General features: G+C 45.7%; 2 protein-coding genes across 9 annotated transcripts in view; one reads left to right on the top strand and one right to left on the bottom strand.

The window, feature by feature from the left end:
- ZMYM4 (zinc finger MYM-type containing 4) overlaps positions 1 to 4,306 on the top strand; it is a 74,255-nt gene extending 69,949 nt beyond the window's left edge. For all 5 annotated transcript variants that reach the window (XM_053268027.1, XM_053268030.1, XM_053268028.1 and 2 more), the window contains one exon: positions 1,593 to 4,306. In XM_053268027.1, coding sequence (XP_053124002.1) covers positions 1,593 to 1,800 — 208 coding nt within the window. In that variant the 3' untranslated portion in view covers positions 1,801 to 4,306. The remainder of the gene's footprint in view (positions 1 to 1,592) is intronic.
- A 14,404-nt stretch (positions 4,307 to 18,710) lies between these two features.
- MAP7D1 (MAP7 domain containing 1) overlaps positions 18,711 to 19,799 on the bottom strand; it is an 86,934-nt gene continuing 85,845 nt past the window's right edge. For all 4 annotated transcript variants that reach the window (XM_053268351.1, XM_053268350.1, XM_053268353.1 and 1 more), the window contains one exon: positions 18,711 to 19,532. In XM_053268351.1, coding sequence (XP_053124326.1) covers positions 19,522 to 19,532 — 11 coding nt within the window. In that variant the 3' untranslated portion in view covers positions 18,711 to 19,521. The remainder of the gene's footprint in view (positions 19,533 to 19,799) is intronic.

Genomic DNA, 19,799 nt, shown 5'->3' with positions numbered 1-19,799 from the left:
ATCTGGTGGGCCACTGTGGGAAAGAGGATGCTGGTCTAGATGGGCCCTGGGCCTGATCCAGCAGGGCTGTTCTTATGAACCCGGTAAACCCAAGGCCGTTTTTGCACATTCACTTGTACACTGTCATGGCTGTGTGAGCTGTTAACTACATGTCTGTGTACAAAGTTCTCCCCCACTGCAGTAGTTGCAATGCAGAATATGCAGTTCTATGCACCTAGCATATATTATCATTAGCATTTCCTGCATACCTATTTTCTACTTCATCCCTGCTATCATACTGACCGGGATACCATCTGGGAGTTTGCTTATATCTGCATACATAATCAGTTGGCCTAAACACACGAGCAGAAAAAAATAAATCCAGAGACACTGGAACGTGAGAATTCTGCACATGCAAGGAAGCAAGCAAACATATGTCTAACATAGGAAGCTGCCCTATATTGAGTCAGACCATTGGTCTATCTAGCTCAGTATTGTCTTCACAGACTGGCAGCAGCTTCTCCAAGGTTGCAGGCAGGAATCTCTCTTAGCCCTATCTTGGAGATGCTGCCAGGGAGGGAACGTGAAACCTTCTTCTCTTCCCAGAGCGGCTCCATCCCCTGAGGGGAATATCTTACAGTGCTCACATGATCTCCACTGTTCTCTCTAAGGCATGCACATATTTGCACACTCACAAGTTTTTGGATGTCCGCTCAGGTCATTTTAGATCCTGCTCAGGTTGAATCAGGAAGGCCTCATACTGAATGCAGGTGCGCACACACTGCCTTGATACTGCTCTGCACAGAGATGGAAAAAATTAGAGGGACCACTGGTGGTCTCCTATTCAAATGCAACCAGGATGGACCCTGCTTAGTTTTGGGAGCAAGTCATGCTTGCTACCACAAGACCAGCTCTCCTCTCCTGTATGCTGATTGTATATATTTTTTATTTTATTCGATTTCTGTACCACCCTTCCAAAAATGGCCCAGGGTGGTTTACACAGAGAAATAATAAATAAGATGGATCCCTGTCCCCAAAGTGCTCACAATCTAAAAAGAAACATCAGATAGACACCCGCAACAGTCACTGGAGGTACTGTGCTGGGGGTGGATAGGGCCAGTTACTCTCCCCCTGCTCAATAAAGAGAATCACTGCGTTAAAAGATGCCTCTTTGCCAAGTTAGCAGGGTTGGTATATGTACCCAACGTGACCTATGAACAGGTTAAGCCTTCTGTACAAGATTGTTGCCACACACACACAAAAGTTGAGTTAATGCATGGGAAGCATTTTGGCCACCCTAAAACATTAAGAAATCCCAAGTATTATTCAGTGATTACTTCGAGTGGAAGAGAGTTGTGGGGGTCTGCTGCCACCACTGATTAATTTCTTTGGCTACCGCCGGTTCTGTACTGCGTGACAGGATTAGCTATTGTTCAGTATCGCACCAATACCCCTTGCATTTTTGCATCACTTCCCGCAATCCTCTCCTCTCCTTCCCATTCTGCTCACCACACAGTGTCCTCCTCCAGTACTTTTTTGCCTCTCTGAAGCTTGAGCTCTAAGTTGGATCTCCTGCCACCTTACACAACCCCCTTGTTTGTTCCCACAAACAGTTCTGAAAGCGTGAAGCAGAGAAGCGACGTCTTTTACCTCCAGCCGGAGCGTTCGTGCGTCCCCAATAGCCCTATGTGGTATTCCACGATGCCAATAGATCCTGGGACTTTGGACATCATGTTAACGCGAATCCTTATGGTAAGGGAGGTGCACGAAGAACTTGCCAAAGTCAAAGCAGAGGACTCTGACCCTGAGCTTTCAGACTAAAAGTTGGGAGAAGGGGGGCTCGTTCTCGCTTTCTCTTTCTCTCTCTTTCTCTCTCTCTCTCTCTTTTGGTTGGTTGTTTTGTTTCTTCCCCTTTCCAATACACCTTGGCAAAAGCACCAAACTGTGAACACATCCAGCCTTTGGAAAATATTCTCTGTCCCGTCATGCCAGCTCTCAGGAGTGGACTGCAAGCTAGAATCCAAGGACAGAAAACAGCAGAAGGCGCCAGAAATGAAGTCTCCCATGACTATGACGGAATCCTGAAAAACACTCTCTCAAGATGAACTCAGTAATTTTCTCCCCCTCCCCTTTCCCAAGTGGTGCTTTGTTGTGGGATTAAAAAAAAAACCAATTATGGATTTTTTTTTTCTTCTTAAAAGGAAAAACCTGTTGTGTATATGCTCCCCTTGGAACCATGGAAGCAAAGAGAGCTAGAGAAAACCCTGGGATGCTTTTGTGGTGTAGCTGCTGCCCACAGATATGTGGGGTTTCCTAACACTTTCCGTAGGATGCAGAGCAGAGCGTAGTAAGGTGGAAACCCAGTGGAAATGCCGCCTGTAACATACATACCAATTTCCCTCCCTGATTCTCTCCCCTTTGTTTTCTATAATTACTATTTTTTTTAAAACTCAGATCAGATGCTTTAATCAGGCTGATTCAACCAGAAGCTGGGGACGAAGGAGGACAAGGCAGTTGCCAGAGGCAAAAATTTAGTGGTGGTGCTGTGAAATCCCCTCCCTTTTGGAATTATGGCTATGTTGCATCCCTCACGGGGCAGCTGATGCAACCTCTCTTAGCAGATCACTACAGGAGACCACTAATTACAGAACATGATGCACACAGAGACACACACAGGTGCTCAGACTTGGACAAATAGGGTTTGATGTAAACATCTGCCATTGGCCTACTATCAAATGCCAAGATGCACAGAAATGGTTCTACAGAAGTTGTGCTTCCCTGGTCCCCCATTAGTTTTTCTTTACTCTTTCCCAGCAGCAGCTTCTCCATTCCTGTCCTCATTCTTGGTGGTTTTTGTATTTCCTGCAATCTGGAGGAAGTAGTCTCTTGGTTTCTGAAAAATTGCAGTTCATCTACCCACCCCCACCCCACCCCATTCCACTTTTATCTTTTTAAAAAGCCCAATAGCATTCCGATTCTTGGGTGAGCTTTGACTCTCTACTCGCCCTTTCCTTGCTGGGAAGAGCCTGAAGAGGTGCAGAAATAATGTCTGAAGTTGAAAGCAAACATTTGATGATTTGGCTAGAACTGCCATCTCCTCCCTGCCCCCATAAAGGGGAGGTCCAACTCTCTAAAAGGCAGGGAACGAATACCTTGCTTAGTCAAATCTAGTTCATTATGTTCTCAAATGAAAGACTATTTCTCCATGTCGCTGAGCACCTAGAAATCCAACGTATTTTTTAAAAAGCGGATAATTGTATGTTTTTATTGGCAGTTTAGTCCAGGCACCAAATTTCTAAAGTAGAGTTCTGGTTTGTTGGGTGGTTTGTGTTTTTTTTTAAAAATTAAGGCTCTGGCCGAAACTTTACAGCATTGAACAAAACCTCCTTGTGTGTGTCTTTGGGGTATTTTTAACAGTAACAAAGGTGACAATAAAATCAGAAAGTACTCTCTCTTTCTCTCTTTCTCTCTCTCCTCTCTCTCGCTGCATTGTGTATTTGGGTAGTCCTGTCCCTCCCACTTGTAATGAAGTTTACTAATGTATTTTGAAAAGACAGAAAACTGTGTGAAATGTTTTTTTTAAGTACTTGCTCCCACACTTTGATTTCTGTACAATCTATGCCTCCCTCCCTCTCCTGTTAATTCTGAACATAAATTCCCACCACTTAATTTTATAGCCTGAGGCAAAGTTGGAAAGCAGAGGGGAGCAGTAATTCTAACTGGGCAATGATCTTTCCAGTAAACTTCCCACAGTTTTGAAGTACATAAACTTTTCTAAGTGTTTTAAAATTCTAATCCCCTTTCTCCTTCCCCCTTGCCCGAACCCTTGTAGCACTATGAATAAGTAGTTGAATAGCAGACACACTGTTATGGGTTTCAACAGCAAATATGTTTTTTCTGGAACTTAAAAAAAAAATAATAAAGTCCCTCACATTTTTTAAAAAAATTGAGCCTTTTTTCCCCCTCCCAAACTTATACAATCCATTTACTGTATGGCTGTAAAAGAAAAAGGAAAAAAAGAGAATTTAAAATGTGGTGTCTTGGTTGCATGTGATTCTGCCCAGAGTCCTCTACTAATCTGTAATTGAGAAGTCCACATTAGGTAGGAACTTTTCAGAAGTGCAGCTATTTATGTCTGTCAGACTTTTATTTTATTTTTTCTTAGGAATTGTGTGATTTTTTTTCCTTCAGGGAATAATGAGCAAGGGAAATACCCAGACCATCTTATTGAATTCTTATGAGGAAAAAACAAAATCTTTCCCCAAGTTTTCCCTTGATAGGAGTTAACAAAGATTCCCGTAGAATAAAACAGTATATTTGTATATGACTGTTGAGTTCAGTTTTCTTTCTGCTTCTAAAACGCATCAGATAAATTCTTTGTGCCTGTTCAGTACAGCTTAGCTAAGAAATCATGAGGGGATTAATAACTCCTTGGGGTGGGTAGGGTGGTAGATGAGAAACTCTGTATTTAGGCTGCTGCCTCACGTTCAGGCTGTGCCTGGGACAGTCTCTTCGGGATGGTAAAACGGGCAAGAGGAAGTATTGGTGCAGGAATGTGCTGGCTTTTCGCAGCTAACAGACCTCCAGGATCCAACCCAAAGGTCTCAATTTAGCTCCGCATCCCGTTTCCAACAGTAGGGAAGCTAGTACTGCTGGGAAGCCCACAAGCAAGCATGAAAGAATTGGCCTCCCTACTTATTTTGCTGCAGTGTCTAGTATTCCATTGGACTACACACAGGAGACGCCATTGAGCTATCCTGTCAGTGGGCACATTTCCTGAAGACAAAAAGTCAGGCATTGTCGTGATACCGTGGGACGTCCTTCCGCGTACAAAGGCAGGTTGCTCATAGCCAATGAAAAGAGCAAAAGAATTATATACCTACAAACCACCACCTATCCAGACCATAACACTTGGACTGCACCCCATCATCCCCAGACACAACAGCCATTGTGGCTGGGAATGATGGGAATTGTATTCCAGTATCTGGCAACCCAAGTTTAGGAAGGCTTACTATAAGTTTAGGAAGCTATCATGGGCCATCACCACATCTTATGGCAGCGAATTGCCACAAGTTGCCACTGCCTTGTGCAAGAGTGTTTTCTGTTCTCTTGTTTGGCTACCTCTGGTCCCGTCTCCTGGTACCACACTGGGAGCTGCATTTGGCTTGGGGCCCAAGTGGTGCCATTTGCTTTGTCCAGCCCTGTATTGTTGTGGGGGAAGGAGTTCTCCCAATATGGCACAAAAACTTTCAGGACCAACATCAAGGAGAAATTTGCTTTGACACCCCCTTTCCAGAAGAGGGTGAAATTAAGACGCTTCAGGGCAGAGGAAGGGTTTTCTTGTTGCCCGCGTGTAATTTGTGTTGCTGCTGTTCTTAACACAGCCAGTGCTACTATTGACCAAACTTTTATTGGGGTCTGCATATCTAAACCAGCATGGGAAAATCACAGGATGAGATATAGGGTAGGACAAGCGACCTACCCAACTATGGGAGTTGTGTGTACTCCCATTTTCTGATCTAAACAAGGTAGGAGGCACTGGCAGTGTTGAGCAGCTAGCCTGGCGTGCGTGTGTGTGTCTGTCTAATTTTTATACCACCTGAGATATACATCTCTAGGCGACGCACAAAACGTAAAGCACAATATAGAACACAGTAAAAACAGTTAAAACTTTTACAAAATACAGTAAAAATCTGATAAAACAAATTAAACAGTATAAAAATGACTGAGAAAACAAGTGCAGCTTGAGGGCTTTCCTAAAAGCAAGTGGAGGAGGAGATGCTCCTTATTCCAGCAGGGAGCATATTCCAAAGCCCTGGGGCAAGCACCAAGAAGGCTACTTTCTTCCTCATTAAACAGCTGGGTACCACTGCTGGGTAGGCCGGAGCTCTCTTACCCAGCAGGACACTCGCACGCTATCACTGCCGGAACCGCTTGCTTTATTTAATAACTCACAATCGCCAAACGAGCATGCACATCTCCCTAGCTTCTGAAGGACACTTCGACTCTATTTCTCATGGGGTGAGCAAGCCTAGCATTTCCCCCCCATGCTAGTTTAGGTGTGCAGACCCCAGTAAGGCTTTAGTCAATCATGCCTGCTATCAATCTGCATCTTGCTAGTGTCTACAGAAGCTGCTGGTAAGTACATACAGACCACCCTTGAAATGTGTTTTAACAACAGAGCAGTTTTATTGATTAAGAATGTGCAACCATACAATAATCACAGTGGCAAGCAGCTGATAAGTGACTAGAGATCTGCTAGGTAGTTTCTTTATACTGGACATACTGTTCCTAAAACATATGGCTCAATATAGGGACGATCAAAATGGCTATAATAGTATGCGATAATGTTGTCATGGGATGGTTTCTTTTCTACTTGGCAGAAAAGGTTTTAGAATCAGTATGCATTTCACAAAACACACACACACACACACACACACGGTCAGCAACAATCCAGGTACTAAGTTAGTTGAACTACATGATTTTCCTAAATTTTGCATTTGTACAGGTGGCCCTTGTTATTCACAGGGGTCTAGGGAGGAGAGCCAGTCTTGGAGCAAGCATGGCTTGTCCCCTTAGCTAAGCATGGTCTTCCCTGGTTGCATATGAAAGGGAGACTAGAAGTGTGAGCACTGTAAGATATTCCCCTTAGGGGATGGAGCCGCCACTCTGGGAAGAGCATTTTGGTTTTCAAATTCCCTTCCTGACAGCATCTCCAAGATAGGGCTGAGAGAGATTCCTGCCTGCAACTTTGGAGAAGCCGCTGCCAGTCTGGGTAGACAATACTGAGCTAGATGGGCCTATGGTCTGACTCTGTATATGGCAGCTTCCTATGTTCCGTTCTCACCTATCTGCACAAATACGGAAACCGTAAATAACGGGTCTTCCCTGCTGCTGAAAGAGGACATCTCGCACGTTATAGTTCCTCTGCTGCTCCGAAGGCAGCACTATTGCAAATTAACATGGAAAGATTGAATAGGCCTGGGCCGGATAACCGCACCCTGTTCTCATAGTCCTGCGTCTGCTCAGAGACCGCATTTTTTGTCCTCCTAAAGGCTTTCTCTCTTGCTTCCTATACCTAATCTTTCTCATTCTTCCCATTATTTTTATCTTGCAGCTATTTTCTCCCTCAATGCATATCTTTTTAAAAAATAAGCAGAAACCCCTTTTGTTCCCTCTGTATTTCCCTCTAGTCTACTCTTCCTTCTTACCTCTTCTCAGGAGTAAACAGCCACAATGCAGAGTGGCCCTAGAGTCCGTGGTGTTTCTAGGGTCCGAGACGTCTTTGCTCCTTTCAGGTAATCAGGTAAAGTGTGCTGTCAAGCTGGTGTCGACTCCTGGAAACCACAAAGCCCTGTGGTTGTCTTTGGTAGAATGCAGGAGGGGTTTACCATTGCCTCCTCCTGCGCAGTCTGAGATGATGCCTTTCAGTTCAGCACCTTCTTATATCACTGCTGCACAATATAGAAGTTTCCCGTAGTCTGGGGAACATACCAGCGGGGATTTGAACTGGCAACCTCTGGCTTGCTAATCAAGTCATTTCCCCGCTGCGCTATTAGGCAATCAGAGCAATGTTAATTTTCCTACAGGGAGGTCCCCCAGCAGTCCACTGAGCACCAGAAGGCCCTCATCATTGCCTACTGCCCCAGCCACCAGGCACATTGAGGATTTGGGGAAAGGGCCATCCTGCCTCCCACCACCAGGCTGCGAGTCTCGCCTGGCCCAGAGGGATAGAAAGACAACTCCTCCCCAACCCACCCAGGAACCAGGGAAGTGGCATGTATCCTGCCATGAGCACTGTGGAATCCGAAGTCCCTCTGCTAGTATCACATTTACTTGTGCCTCCTCCTAGGCCCCAGCGGCTGGCCTGGGAACCAGGCTTCATGTGCCACGTGGATTCCCCGCTCGCCACGAGAGAAACACGGCCAGCAAATCTTTGATGGGGCAGCTGGAGTCAAGGTGTATCTTTACACCTAAGCCTAAGGGGTTTAGATTTGTTAGGCACTGGCATACATTTTGGGGCAAACAGCCTGTACAAAAAGGACAGCCTCCGCTTGAACCAAGATGGAACCAGACTGCTGGTGCTTAAAATCAAAAAGGTCACAGAGCAACTTTTAAAATGATGCCTGGAGGATTGCCGACAGGAATTAGGTGGTATCTGGTTCGGCAAGAAAAATCCCCTAAGATGTGAGGGTGCAAACGTATCAGATAAACCGAACGGGACAGAGTAGAACCAGCAGTAGAGCAGAAACACATGACAGCTGATCAAAAAGGTCAAATAACAGTAAGGGAGATAGTACATGTCAACACCAGGTAAGAGACTCGGCATATAGGTGTTAATATACCAATGCTAGAAGCCTCCGTGCCAAGATTGGTGAGCTGGAGTGCTTGGTTGCTAATGAAAACATAGGTATAGTGGGCATAATGGAAACCTGGTGGAATGGTAAGAACTAGTGGGACACTGTTGTTCTTGGATACAAACTCTACAGAAAGGATGGGGCATGTGGATTGGGGGTAGGGTAGCACTGTATATGAAAGAAGGGATAGAACAGTCTATAAAACCTAGGAGGACTGGAGTCCTCTACAGAATCATTCTGGGTGACAATACAAGGACGGAAAGGAAATGTATTCCTAGGGACATGCTATCGCCCTCTGTAATAATGGGTGACTTCAATTACTCTCATATAGACTGGGCAAATTCATGTGTATGTATTAACAGGCCATATTTCTAGACATGCTAAATGGTTGCGGAACCAACCAAAAAGAAGGTGACCTTGGACTTAATCCTGAGTGGTGCCCAGGACCTGGTGCGAGATGTCAGAGTTGTAGAACCATTGAGGAACAGTGACCATAGTGTGATCCAATTCAGCTTTGGATCTCTCCAATTCAACTTGGAGTGGAGCATTGCCAAGGAAGTCCAACGCAGATGTGTTGGACTGCAGAAGAGGAAACTTCTAAAAAAAAGGGGGGGGGGACTGGTAAAAAGGAAGCTGAAAGAAAAAGTCAGGAGGGTCAAATCACTCCAGAAAGCAGGGAACTTATTTAAAACCACAATACCAGAAGCTCAGTTGGGATGTATACCAAGAAGGAAGAAAGTTACCACCAAGTTCATGAGGATGCTATTTGGCTAACAGGTAGAGTCAGGGAAGCTATAAAAGGGAAGAAGACTTCCTTCAGAAAATGGAAGTCCCACCCAAATGAAGAGAACAGAAAGAAACATAAACTCTGGTAAAAGAAATGCAAGGAGACAATAAGGCTTGCAAAAAGAGAACCTGAGGAGCATATAGCTAGAAGTGTCAAAGGGAATAACAATGTCAGAAGAAGAAAACCTGCCAGGGAGATGGTTGGACCCTTAGATGATGAAGGCATGAAAGGGATTATTAAGGAAGGTTAGGAGATTGTAGAAAAGCTGTGTGAGTTCTTTGCATCTGTCTTCACCGTGAAGGATACTGACCATATATACACACGCTCCGGAACTGAGCTTTTCTCAGGCTTGAAGGCTGAAGAACTGGGCCAATTTGAGGTTATGAGAGGATGTTCTAAACTGTCTTGAAAAACTAAACAAATTGCCAGGGCCAGATGGCATCCACCCAAGAATTCTGAAGGAACGTAAATGTGAAATTGTTGATCTCCTAACAAAAATATATAACTTGTCCCTACAATTGGGCTCTGTACCAAAGGACTGGAAAGTAGCTAATGTAACTCTGATTTTCAAAAAGGCATCTGGAAAATTACAGGCCTATTGGCTTCTGTGCCGGATAAATTGATGGAAAGCATACTTAAGGACAAAATTGTTAGAGGCCTTGCTGAAGGAGAACCAGCATGGCTTCTGCAAGGGCAGGTCTTGCCTCACAAACCTTTTGGAGATCTTTGAGAGTGTCAACAGGCATGTGGATAAAGGTGATCCAGTTGACATTAATACTTGGACTTCCAAAAAGCTTTTGCCAATGTCCCCCACCAAAGACTCTTGACTTAGCATGGGATAAAGGGACAGCTTCTTGTGTGGATTGGTAACTGGTTGAAGGACAGGAAACAGAGCAGGAATAATGGACAGTTCTCTAAATGGAGGGAAGTAAGAAGTGGGATACCTCAGGTATCTGTACTAGGACCAATGCTCTTTAACTTGTTCAAAAATGATCTAGAAGTTAGGGTAACCAACGAAATGGCCAAATTTGCAAGTCATTAAACTATTTAGAATAGTGAAATCCAAACAGATTGTGAGAAGCTCCAAAAGGATATCTCCAAACTGCATGAGTGGGTGACAAAATGGCAATTTTGTGGCTCAGTGTAAGCAAGTGTAAAGTGTTGAATATTGGAGCAAAAAGCCCTATGTACACTGATGGGAGTCTGAGTTGTTAGTGACTGACCAGGAGAGAGATCTCGGGGTCGTGGTGGACAGTTCTTTGAAAGTGTCAAATCAGTGTGCGGCAGCTGTGAAAAAGGCAAATTCCCTGCTAGGGATCATTAGGAAGGGGATTTGAGGGGAAATGCTAATATTATAATGGCCCTGATGGCCCTTATACAAATCTATGATGTAGCCATATTTGGAGTACTATGCACAGTTCTGTTCACTGCATCTTAAGAAGGACATTATAGTACTGGAAAAGGTGCAGAAGAGGGCAATCAAGTTGATTAGGGGCCTGGAGCACCTTCCTTATGAGACAAGGCTACAGAATCTGGGACCTTTTAGTTTGGAAAAGAGGCAACTACAGGGAGACATGATAGAGGTATATAAAATTATGCATGGAGTAGAGAAAATGGACAGAAAGAAATTTTTTCCCCACTCTCACAGCACTAGTACCAGAGGTCATCCCATGAAACTGATGGCCATGAAATTTAGGACTGACAAAAGAAAGTACTTCTTTCATACAACACATGATTCATCTGTGGAATTATCTGCCATGGGATGTGGTGATGACCACTAGCTTGGATGGCTTTAAAAGGGGCTTAGACAAATTCATGGAGGACAGGGCTATCCATCGCTTCTAGTCTGATTACTATAGGCCACCTCCAACCTCAGAGGCAAGATGCTTCTAAATACTAGCTACAGTTTGCAAAACTGGTAGGAGAGGCCCAAAGGTGCTTCTGCCAGCAGCCAATCCAGAAAGTCAAAGAGAAGCACTGGAATCCTCAGCAGTGATGTCATCACTAGTAACAGCCTCTATAGCCACACCCAGCCCGACAGCCATCCTTCATGCCCTGGATTGGTCCATCCCAATGGCCACACCCCTCCCTTAGGTCGATGCATAACTTGCGGGGTTCTCCCAGTTCTGTTACAAGAAGTCAAGGGTCATGTAGACTCAAGGGAATGTATTAGAATGAACGACAGTGAATGCCCACTGAAATGCACTGGTTCCTTCCAAATGGCCATGGGAATGCATGGAATTCCCGAATGCCTGTTGGCCATTCAGAAATTCCATCCATTCCATGGTCATTTGACTGGGCACCTAGTGAAGCAAGAATCTGATCACTAGAGTTGTGGTTTTGGGTCCCAGGGCCATGTGTGTCCACCTGGTTATAGGGATGTGCACGGAACCAGCTGGCCCAGTTCAGGTCTGGACTCGAACCTGACCAGACCAGTTTGGCCGGAACACTATGCGCTGTGCTTGTGCATAGATGCATGTATTGTGTGAATGACTGTACATGTGTTCATCTTAAAAGTGAACTGGGCTATAGGCCCCTTTGAATGCAGTGTACAGATAGTAACAACACACTATGTGCATTGAACATCATAGCACCCTTCAATGTTCAATGTGCATTGAACATAGCACATCGTGACACCCTTCATTTGTAGCTGGATCTAACTGGGCACAAAGTCAAAGTGATGTAGCGTCTTGAACAGGAGACTTGAGTTCAAATCCTTTCTCAGCCATAACACTCACTGGGCCAGCCTCTCTTAGCTTAGCCTACTTCACAGGGTTGTTGTGATGGTGAACAATTGGGTAATTATATTTGCACCACCTGAGCTCCATGGAGGAAAAGTAGAATACGGATGTGACAAATGTACTAGTTCCCTTGGGACAGACTTGGTTGTTCACCTTAGCCCTGGCTGGCTTGTATTGTTTACATGGTGGCTCGTGGGCTGGATTGGGCAAAGCAGTTTCACATTGGGCCCAGTGCCTTCTCACACTTTAATCAAGGATATGGTCAAAGGCGGGCCACAGTATTGCTTGCTAGCCAAAGAAGAAGAAAAATCAAGGTTGTATAAGCAACATGTAATCATGTAATGTTTCTTCTGGATTTTTTTTAAAACAACTAGTCTATCTCTTCTGGATTTTCAAATCTCTTCTGGATTTTGCATGCAGGCTGTCAATGCTCACACATTTGTGAGCAGTCCTGTAGCGGAATTCCAGAACTGTGAAAGTTCCTAAGGAAGAGTGCACCAGCCAGAACCCTGTGCTGTGCACGATGGGAGTTATCCTCCATTATCCTGAAAGCGAGAGCACCACGTCCACAGCATCCACCGGACCTGCCCTTCCCCAGTTCCCTAGTCCTGTCTAGCCCAGGAGAAATGAGCACTTTGCACCCCAACTCCCCTGTGGGGATGTAACTGGGAAACCCTTTGAACTAGGGACAAGTGGCAGCCTCCAAGTCGCCTCTGCCCACCAGGACATCTCATCCTCCCACTGGCTGAGGAGCTGTCAATCTGAGCTCTCGTGGCCTACCTCTGATTGGTGAAGGTGCGCAGCACCCTTCCAGGTGCTTACCTAAGAAACGCTTTAAGAAGTTGTGTGTTGCCTGTGCAAAGTGCTCAGCTACTTTCCATCTATTTGCTGGACCAAGGTATGTAAGTGTTTTGCTTAGACTGTAAAGCAAGGAGCTAGAAATGACTTTTGCCTTATTTTACTAATGCCTACATATTCCCCACTAAGCCACCTAATGGCACAGCGGGGAAATGGCCTGCCTGCCTGCCTGCCTGCCTGCCTGCCTGCCTGCCTATCTGTCTATCTATCTATCTATCTATCTATCTATCTATCTATCTATCTATCTATCTATCTATCTATCTATCTATCTATCTATCTATCTATCTATCTATCTAACACAGTAATAGAGCCCCAAAGGCAAGTCTCTTGACTACCAAGCCAGAGGTTACCGGTTCAAATCCCCGCTGGTATGTTTCCCAGACGATGGGAAACACCTCTATCGGGCAGCAGTGATATAGGAAGATGCTGAAAGGCATCATCTCATCCTGCGCGGGAGGAGGCAATGGTCAACCCCTCCTGTATTCTACCAAAGGCAACCACAGGGCTCTGTGAGCACCAGGCGTCGACACCAACTCGACGGCACACCTTTACCTTTAACTCTTCCCCTACCCACCTTGGTTCCTGTCAATTAATAAAGGAAGCTATTAGACAGAACAAGCTCACCTCTTGTGTGTGCATACTCAGAGACTCTGAAGTTGGCATCCCATGAGCTGGCTGCTCAGTTGAACTAAGTTTAAAAGGGAAATGTAACAGAAGGGGTGAACCGAGCCAGTCTCCCACTCTGTGAACATAGAGGGGATCCTCCAAAGTCTGGTTCAGACCCAAATTTAAGTTCTCTGGAAGCAGAGAGTGGTGGCAGTGACTACTGGACCTGCACTGGAGCAGGGTTGAGTGAGTAAAATTGCCTAAACTCCAGCGGGGTCTCTTTTATAAAGAGGGTCTCAAATGTGGGCCCGATGTTGTTGGACCACTACTGCTGCAGCAGCAGCAGCTGCTGCTGCTGCTACTACTACTACTACTAATTATATACCGCTTTTCTCACAAAGTCCCCAAAGCAGTTTACATAGAAAAATAATAAATGAATGAATAAAATGGCTCCCTGTCCCCAAAGGGTCCACACACGAAAAACAAATTTAAGATAGACACCAGCAACAGCCACTGGAGGGATGCTGTGCTGGGGATGGATAGGGCCAGTTGCTCTCCCCCTGCTAAATAAAGAGAATCACTACTTTAAAAGGGCACCTCTTTGCTCAGTTAGCAGAGGTAGTTGGACTCCAACTCCCATAGTCCATCAGCTGAAGGTTATTGTGGCCAAGGATGATGAGAGTTGTAGTCCAATAACATCTGGGGACTCATGGTTGTGAATCCCTGACCTAGGAAAAGGATGCATTGATTTTGAAGGACTGTGGCTTTGGTGCAATAATTCAAGGTTGGTGGCGGAAGCCAGAGGTGGGGTGGGAAGGGGCGGAGTATCAAAGATGCTTTGTAACAGTTCTTAATTCACTGATAAAACCTCTTTCCTGATGCATTTTGAGCCTTCTTTGAGGACTTCTCCCACGCCAGCATGTCGGGAGTAACCCCTTTTTGTTTGATATGCCCAAATGATATGCTTCTGGGTCTTCCAAGCGCAATATTGGACCAAGACTTGTTCAGGTCCAATACTGGCAACACCAGAGACCAAACAGAACAGAATGATGCGTTACAAAGCATCTTAGGGATTCCCCCCCCCCTCAGCCCGCCCCGCCTCAATTTTCTCTCAGCTTTGTGAGAGGAAGTTTTGTCAGCAGCGTCCTTCTCTATTGTTGATTTTCACTGTCAAACAGGACTGAACAAGTCTCTGAGTAAATTGGATGGCTTGGGAAGACTCTTGGAGAACAGTAACTAAACTGGCGCATGCGGGAATGGATGGAGCCACCTCAGGAAATTCAAACTGTTGGGCATCCTATCTGAGTGATGATACCCATTTCCCCCACTAACTGAGTAAAGTTGTGCCCTCGAGTCAGTGTCGACTCCTGGCGACCACAGAGCCCTGTGGTTGTCTTGGGTAGCATACAGGAGAGGTTGACCATTGCCTCCTCCATTGTCTTTGGTAGAATACAGGAGAGGTTGACCATTGCCTCCTCCATTGTCTTTGGTAGAATACAGGAGAGGTTGACCATTGCCTCCTCCATTGTCTTTGGTAGAATACAGGAGAGGTTGACCATTGCCTTCTCCATTGTCTTTGGTAGAATACAGGAGAGGTTGACCATTGCCTCCTTCATTGTCTTTGGTAGAATACAGGAGAGGTTGACCATTGCCTCCTCCATTGTCTTTGGTAGAATACAGGAGAGGTTGACCATTGCCTCCTCCATTGTCTTTGGTAGAATACAGGAGAGGTTGACCATTGCCTCCTCCTCCAGTGTGAGATGATGCCTTTCAGCATCTTCCTAGATCGCTGCTGCCCAATAGAGGAGTTTCCCATATTCTAATTATCCAAAATCAACTCTTGAGAGGTCAAGCCTCGCCTCCATGGTGAGGTCGCCACCCTTCAGCAGTTCATCTTATCTGAACCCTAAGCTCCATTGCCAACATTCAACAGAAACAATAGACTGGCAGATTGAACCAGGAATAAGCAGTTGCTAGAGTAAAATTCTAGAAAGGCGGATAACACCAAACTCCACCACCCAAAAACGGTATTAAAAACCCCCCTCTTAGAACTAGTTGTGGTTCAGCTTTTCATCATTTGACTCGTGTGGACTCCACATTGCCCATCACACTGTTCCTGAGGCTGCCTATGTCTTGTGACCCTGACTATCCTCCCCACTGCTGCCCAGAGAGTATTTTCCGTGGATAAATCATAGAGATTTTCACACTAAGAGCCTCTAAGTTGAATCACTATCTGAAATCACTTTGCTTTGGGGTTCCTTGATCCCTCGCCAACCGCACATCCTAGCTGCCCGGAGTCCTCCTGCACCAGCAGAGTATTTCATTTCAGTGCTCTGATCCCAGGAAGAGCTGCCAGACAGGTAGCTATGGGGCTTGGGGCCGGGGTACCTGTTGGACCGCATTCGCCCATATGAATCTGCCAGGGTCCTCTGCTCATCATCTCAGGCCCTGCTCCTGACCCCGCCACTAACAGAGAGCTGGATGGCAGGGACTAGAGACAGGGCCTTTTCGGTTGTGGCCCCTTGGCTTTGGAACGCCCTCCCTGAAAAGCTTCACCATGCTCCCTCCCCGTGTTTTTTAAATCCTCCCCCAGTGTTTTAAAAATCTTAAAATGAACATTTTTAAGGCGGCTTTTTAATGCTCCATTTTTTGTTATTATATCTAGTAGGCTCTTTAGCTTTTTATAGTTTTCAGTTTTTAGCTTTTAAAATAACTTTTAATTTGAACCTAATAATGATTGTGGTTTTTAATCTGACAACTTTTTAAAATTTAGTTCATTTTATTACTTTTATTGTATCTTGTCTGTCTGTCTTAACCCCGTAACCCCTGCTAGCAGTAATCCCTGCTAACTTGGCAAAGAGGCATCTTTTAATGTGGTGATTCTCTTTATTTTGCAGGGGGAGAGTAACTGGCCCTATCCACCCCAGCACAGTACCTCCAGTGACTGTTGCTGGTGTCTATCGTGTGTTTCTTTTTAGATTGTGAGCCCTTTGGGGACAGGGATCCATCTTATTTATGTATTATTTCTCTGTGTAAACCGCCCTGAGCCATTTTTGGAAGGGTGGTATAGAAATTGAATATCATCATCATCATCATCATCATCATCATCATCATCATCCCCCAGTGAGGCACTACCTTGGCATGGTTGTGGGGCTTGCATGCTCTCAGGAAGGTGAGAGCTATGCCAGAGGTCCAACCATACTGGACAGGTCTCACCAGAGGAGCCAGACAAAGAGTGACTCTCCTATCAACAATATGGTGAGACGTAACTTTAATAAATCTATACCGGATCGGTCGTCGCCCTGGTCAACAAGGACTGCACCAGGTGCTGCAGTCCCTGGACATCTGGTGGCAAGTGGGCAACAGGACTCAGGATCTTCAGCTGAGTAACCAGGGCTGGAGACTGCAAAGTTACTGGAAGAAACGTTGCTTAACCGAAAAACAAATTGAAATTGAAAGGCTGTGGCAGAAAAAGACCAAAATAATCCCAGTGGTAATTGGCGCCCTGGGTGCAGTTCCAAAAGACCTTGAAGAGCACCTCAACACCATAGGGGTCACAGAAATCACCACCAGCCAATTACAAAAAGCAGCTTTACTGGGAACAGCCTATATTCTGCGACGATATCTATAACAACTGACAATAAAATTCAGCCATCCCAGGTCCTTGGGAAGGACTCGATGTCTGGATAAAACAAACCAGTCAATAACACCTGTCTGACTGTGTAAATAAATAAATAAATAAATAAATGTTGTGAGCCGCCCTGAGCATTAGTGCACTGGAAGGGTGGGGTATAGTTTAGATAGATAGATAATAGCTAGAAACCCCCTCCCTGTAGTCACTCGCTCTAGGCTAGACCTCTTTCCCTCTTAGTTCTCCTTTCTGTCTTTTAACAAAAATGGTGGGACCCCCCCAGACCTTCCTGGGAACCTTTGCCTACTTAAATGAAACCGTGAGTCTATCCCTTTTGCACTTTTCCTTTGATGAGGTCTAGCTTACCCTCAGTCTTTCTGCACTCAGAGGCGCTCTTAGCCTCGGACTTCTGGGCTGAAGTCCAGGGCCTCTACCACCCCCCCAGCCCCCCAACCCTCTTTAGTCTGTCCTGGGTGATGTTGTCACTGTGCTGTGCCACTCTCACACTGCACCAGGTGGTCGAGTGTTAGTCAGGGAGGAGTGGGGAAAGAAATAGGTGGGATGGGAATATGTTGTGTGTTGAATGTGTCTCCTAATGCCTATTTGCGTAGCTAGACTTGTTTTATATTCTAACATTCTTGTGAGCTCAGTTGCCGTTTGTACCCTCAAGAACCCATGTGTTTAAAATACTGCGTGTGTCACTGTGTGTGTAGGGGGATGATGCTTAACTTGCAGTGGTGGTCGTGGGGGGGCTCCACTGGGTGGCTGGGGGCTCCAAAGCCCTTTATGTCCAGGCTCCAAAATTACCTAGGTGTATCTCTGTCCACAGCGGGTGCAGCTGCTACCTGAAACACAGTTGCTGGGCATTAATGCCTTTTGCCTCTCTCTGCCTTTTCTAAACCATCTATTCCTGAGATTCGTTATTCCCTGTGCCCCTCAACCCTCCACCTGTCTTCGCACCACCCCCACCATAGTGTGGCTACGTTAAGACACTTGTGTAACACGAAGGGCATTTCTTCCCCGACAGTCCCAACAGTCTCCAAGTGTTGTGATCTCCGTCACTCTAGAGTGGGTCCCATTCATTTCATGGGTCCCCAACCTGTGGTCCTCCCAGATTTGCTCAACTACAACTCCCATCACCCCCGGAAACAAGTTATTAAGGCTGGGAGCCCTGGTGTAATTGAATGCATTGCGTTTCTATGTCCTTTTGTATGCAAGCAATTTTAGCCTATTGAAATCCTCCACATTACCAACTGGATTTCCTAGCAGTACAGCTAGGCACACATTTGCAATGATTCCCCCAACAAAAATGTATGTTTTGATTATGAGTCAATGAATATCTGTGATTTTGCATTAGAAGTTGGTGGTCTCCCTTCTGGGTTGTTCCCACATGCACGCTCAGGCTAGCCCGGGCTGCCAAGAACCCACAGCGTACAAGGTGTGTGTCTCCCGTATCGTAACAAGCATCACAGATATTCCTCCTGAGGTGGGAAAAAGATGCTGAAGGATTCTGAAGAAGAGCTCTCCTAAGCTCATCTTTGGGATTCTGCCTCCACTTCCCCTACCCACTAACTCGTTTTGCAAAGGTTCAGTCCCAAATAATTTGTGTATGCGTATGTATCTTTGTACTTTTGGATGGCGCAGTTTTGAACGACTGTTTTGAATGGTTTTTTACGATGTTTGTACCTGTAAGAGTTTTTTCCTAATAAAAATAATACAAAATTGTAGATCCCAAAGAAGAGACGGCCACAGCCCTTTTATCCATTTTATTGTCCACAAAAGTTGTTCAGATGCGTAATACTGTCACAATGACACCGAGCGCAAAACGGTCCCAACCGCCTCTCTTCTTCTCTCACTCACACGTGCAAGAACAGCAGCACCCAAAAAAAGCACAGTGTGTGGGACAATGGCAGTTGTTGAGTGGCTAACAGTGCACATACACACACACGCACGCACACACACGCACACATCCTGCAGGTCTGCTTCTGGCTGAGACCCATGTGAGAGTTTAAATTAAAGTCCTAGCTTCCTTGGTTTCCGTTGGCTGTCACAGACACGCACGCACACAGACCCCACCCATGTACAGGGATCCGATTTCTCCTGCCATGACCCCAACCCATGTCCAAATAATAAAAAAGGGGGGGGAAAAACCCAAAGGAGCTTCCCATGAACACATGTGGCCTGTGGGGGGTGGGCAGTGCCGCCTCAAGGGCAGCTACTGGCCCACCCCAGGCTAACACTGATGTTTATGTACATTTATTCACATCCATTGAACCCAGCCAGTTAAATAACTATGTGATTATTTAGTCTTGTGGGAGGAGCTATGGGTTGGGGGTCAGTCTGATAAGGTGCATATTAAAAATCATCATCATCATCATCGTCAGAAAATGAGAACAGGAAGAGGAAGAGGAAATCCGTGGGGCTGGGCTGCCCCCTAGCCAGGCTCCCTGTGCCTCCTTGATCAAGGCGGTGTGGGGAGTATCCGGACGATCTTCTGGTTACAGTTGGCCTGGAGTTGGCACATGGTCGTACCCATCTTTTGGCGGAGGGTAGGACCGCTATCTACAGAACCTCTGGAGAAGCAAGAGAGAAACGAAAAGGGTCTGAAGCGATCTATCAAGCCTCCTCCTCTCCCCCAAAGATACTTTGGTCCCAGCCAGCTACAGAGATCTTCCCTTTGCTTACTGCAAACCTTGCAAAGTAGTGGCTTCCTTGCATTTAGCAGGGGCAGAGCAACAGTCCTTGCTGCACCTTAGCAGTATCCCTCCAGTGGCTGGTCTTGTGGTAGCAAGCATGACTTGTCCCCTTAGCTAAGCAGGGTCTGCCCTGGTTGCATATGA

This window comes from Hemicordylus capensis, chromosome 7, assembly GCF_027244095.1.
Source record: "Hemicordylus capensis ecotype Gifberg chromosome 7, rHemCap1.1.pri, whole genome shotgun sequence".
In the NCBI taxonomy this organism is placed as follows: Eukaryota; Metazoa; Chordata; class Lepidosauria; order Squamata; family Cordylidae; genus Hemicordylus; species Hemicordylus capensis.
The sequence above is the reverse complement of the archived record's forward strand: the minus strand, read 5'-3'. Positions and strand labels throughout refer to the sequence as shown.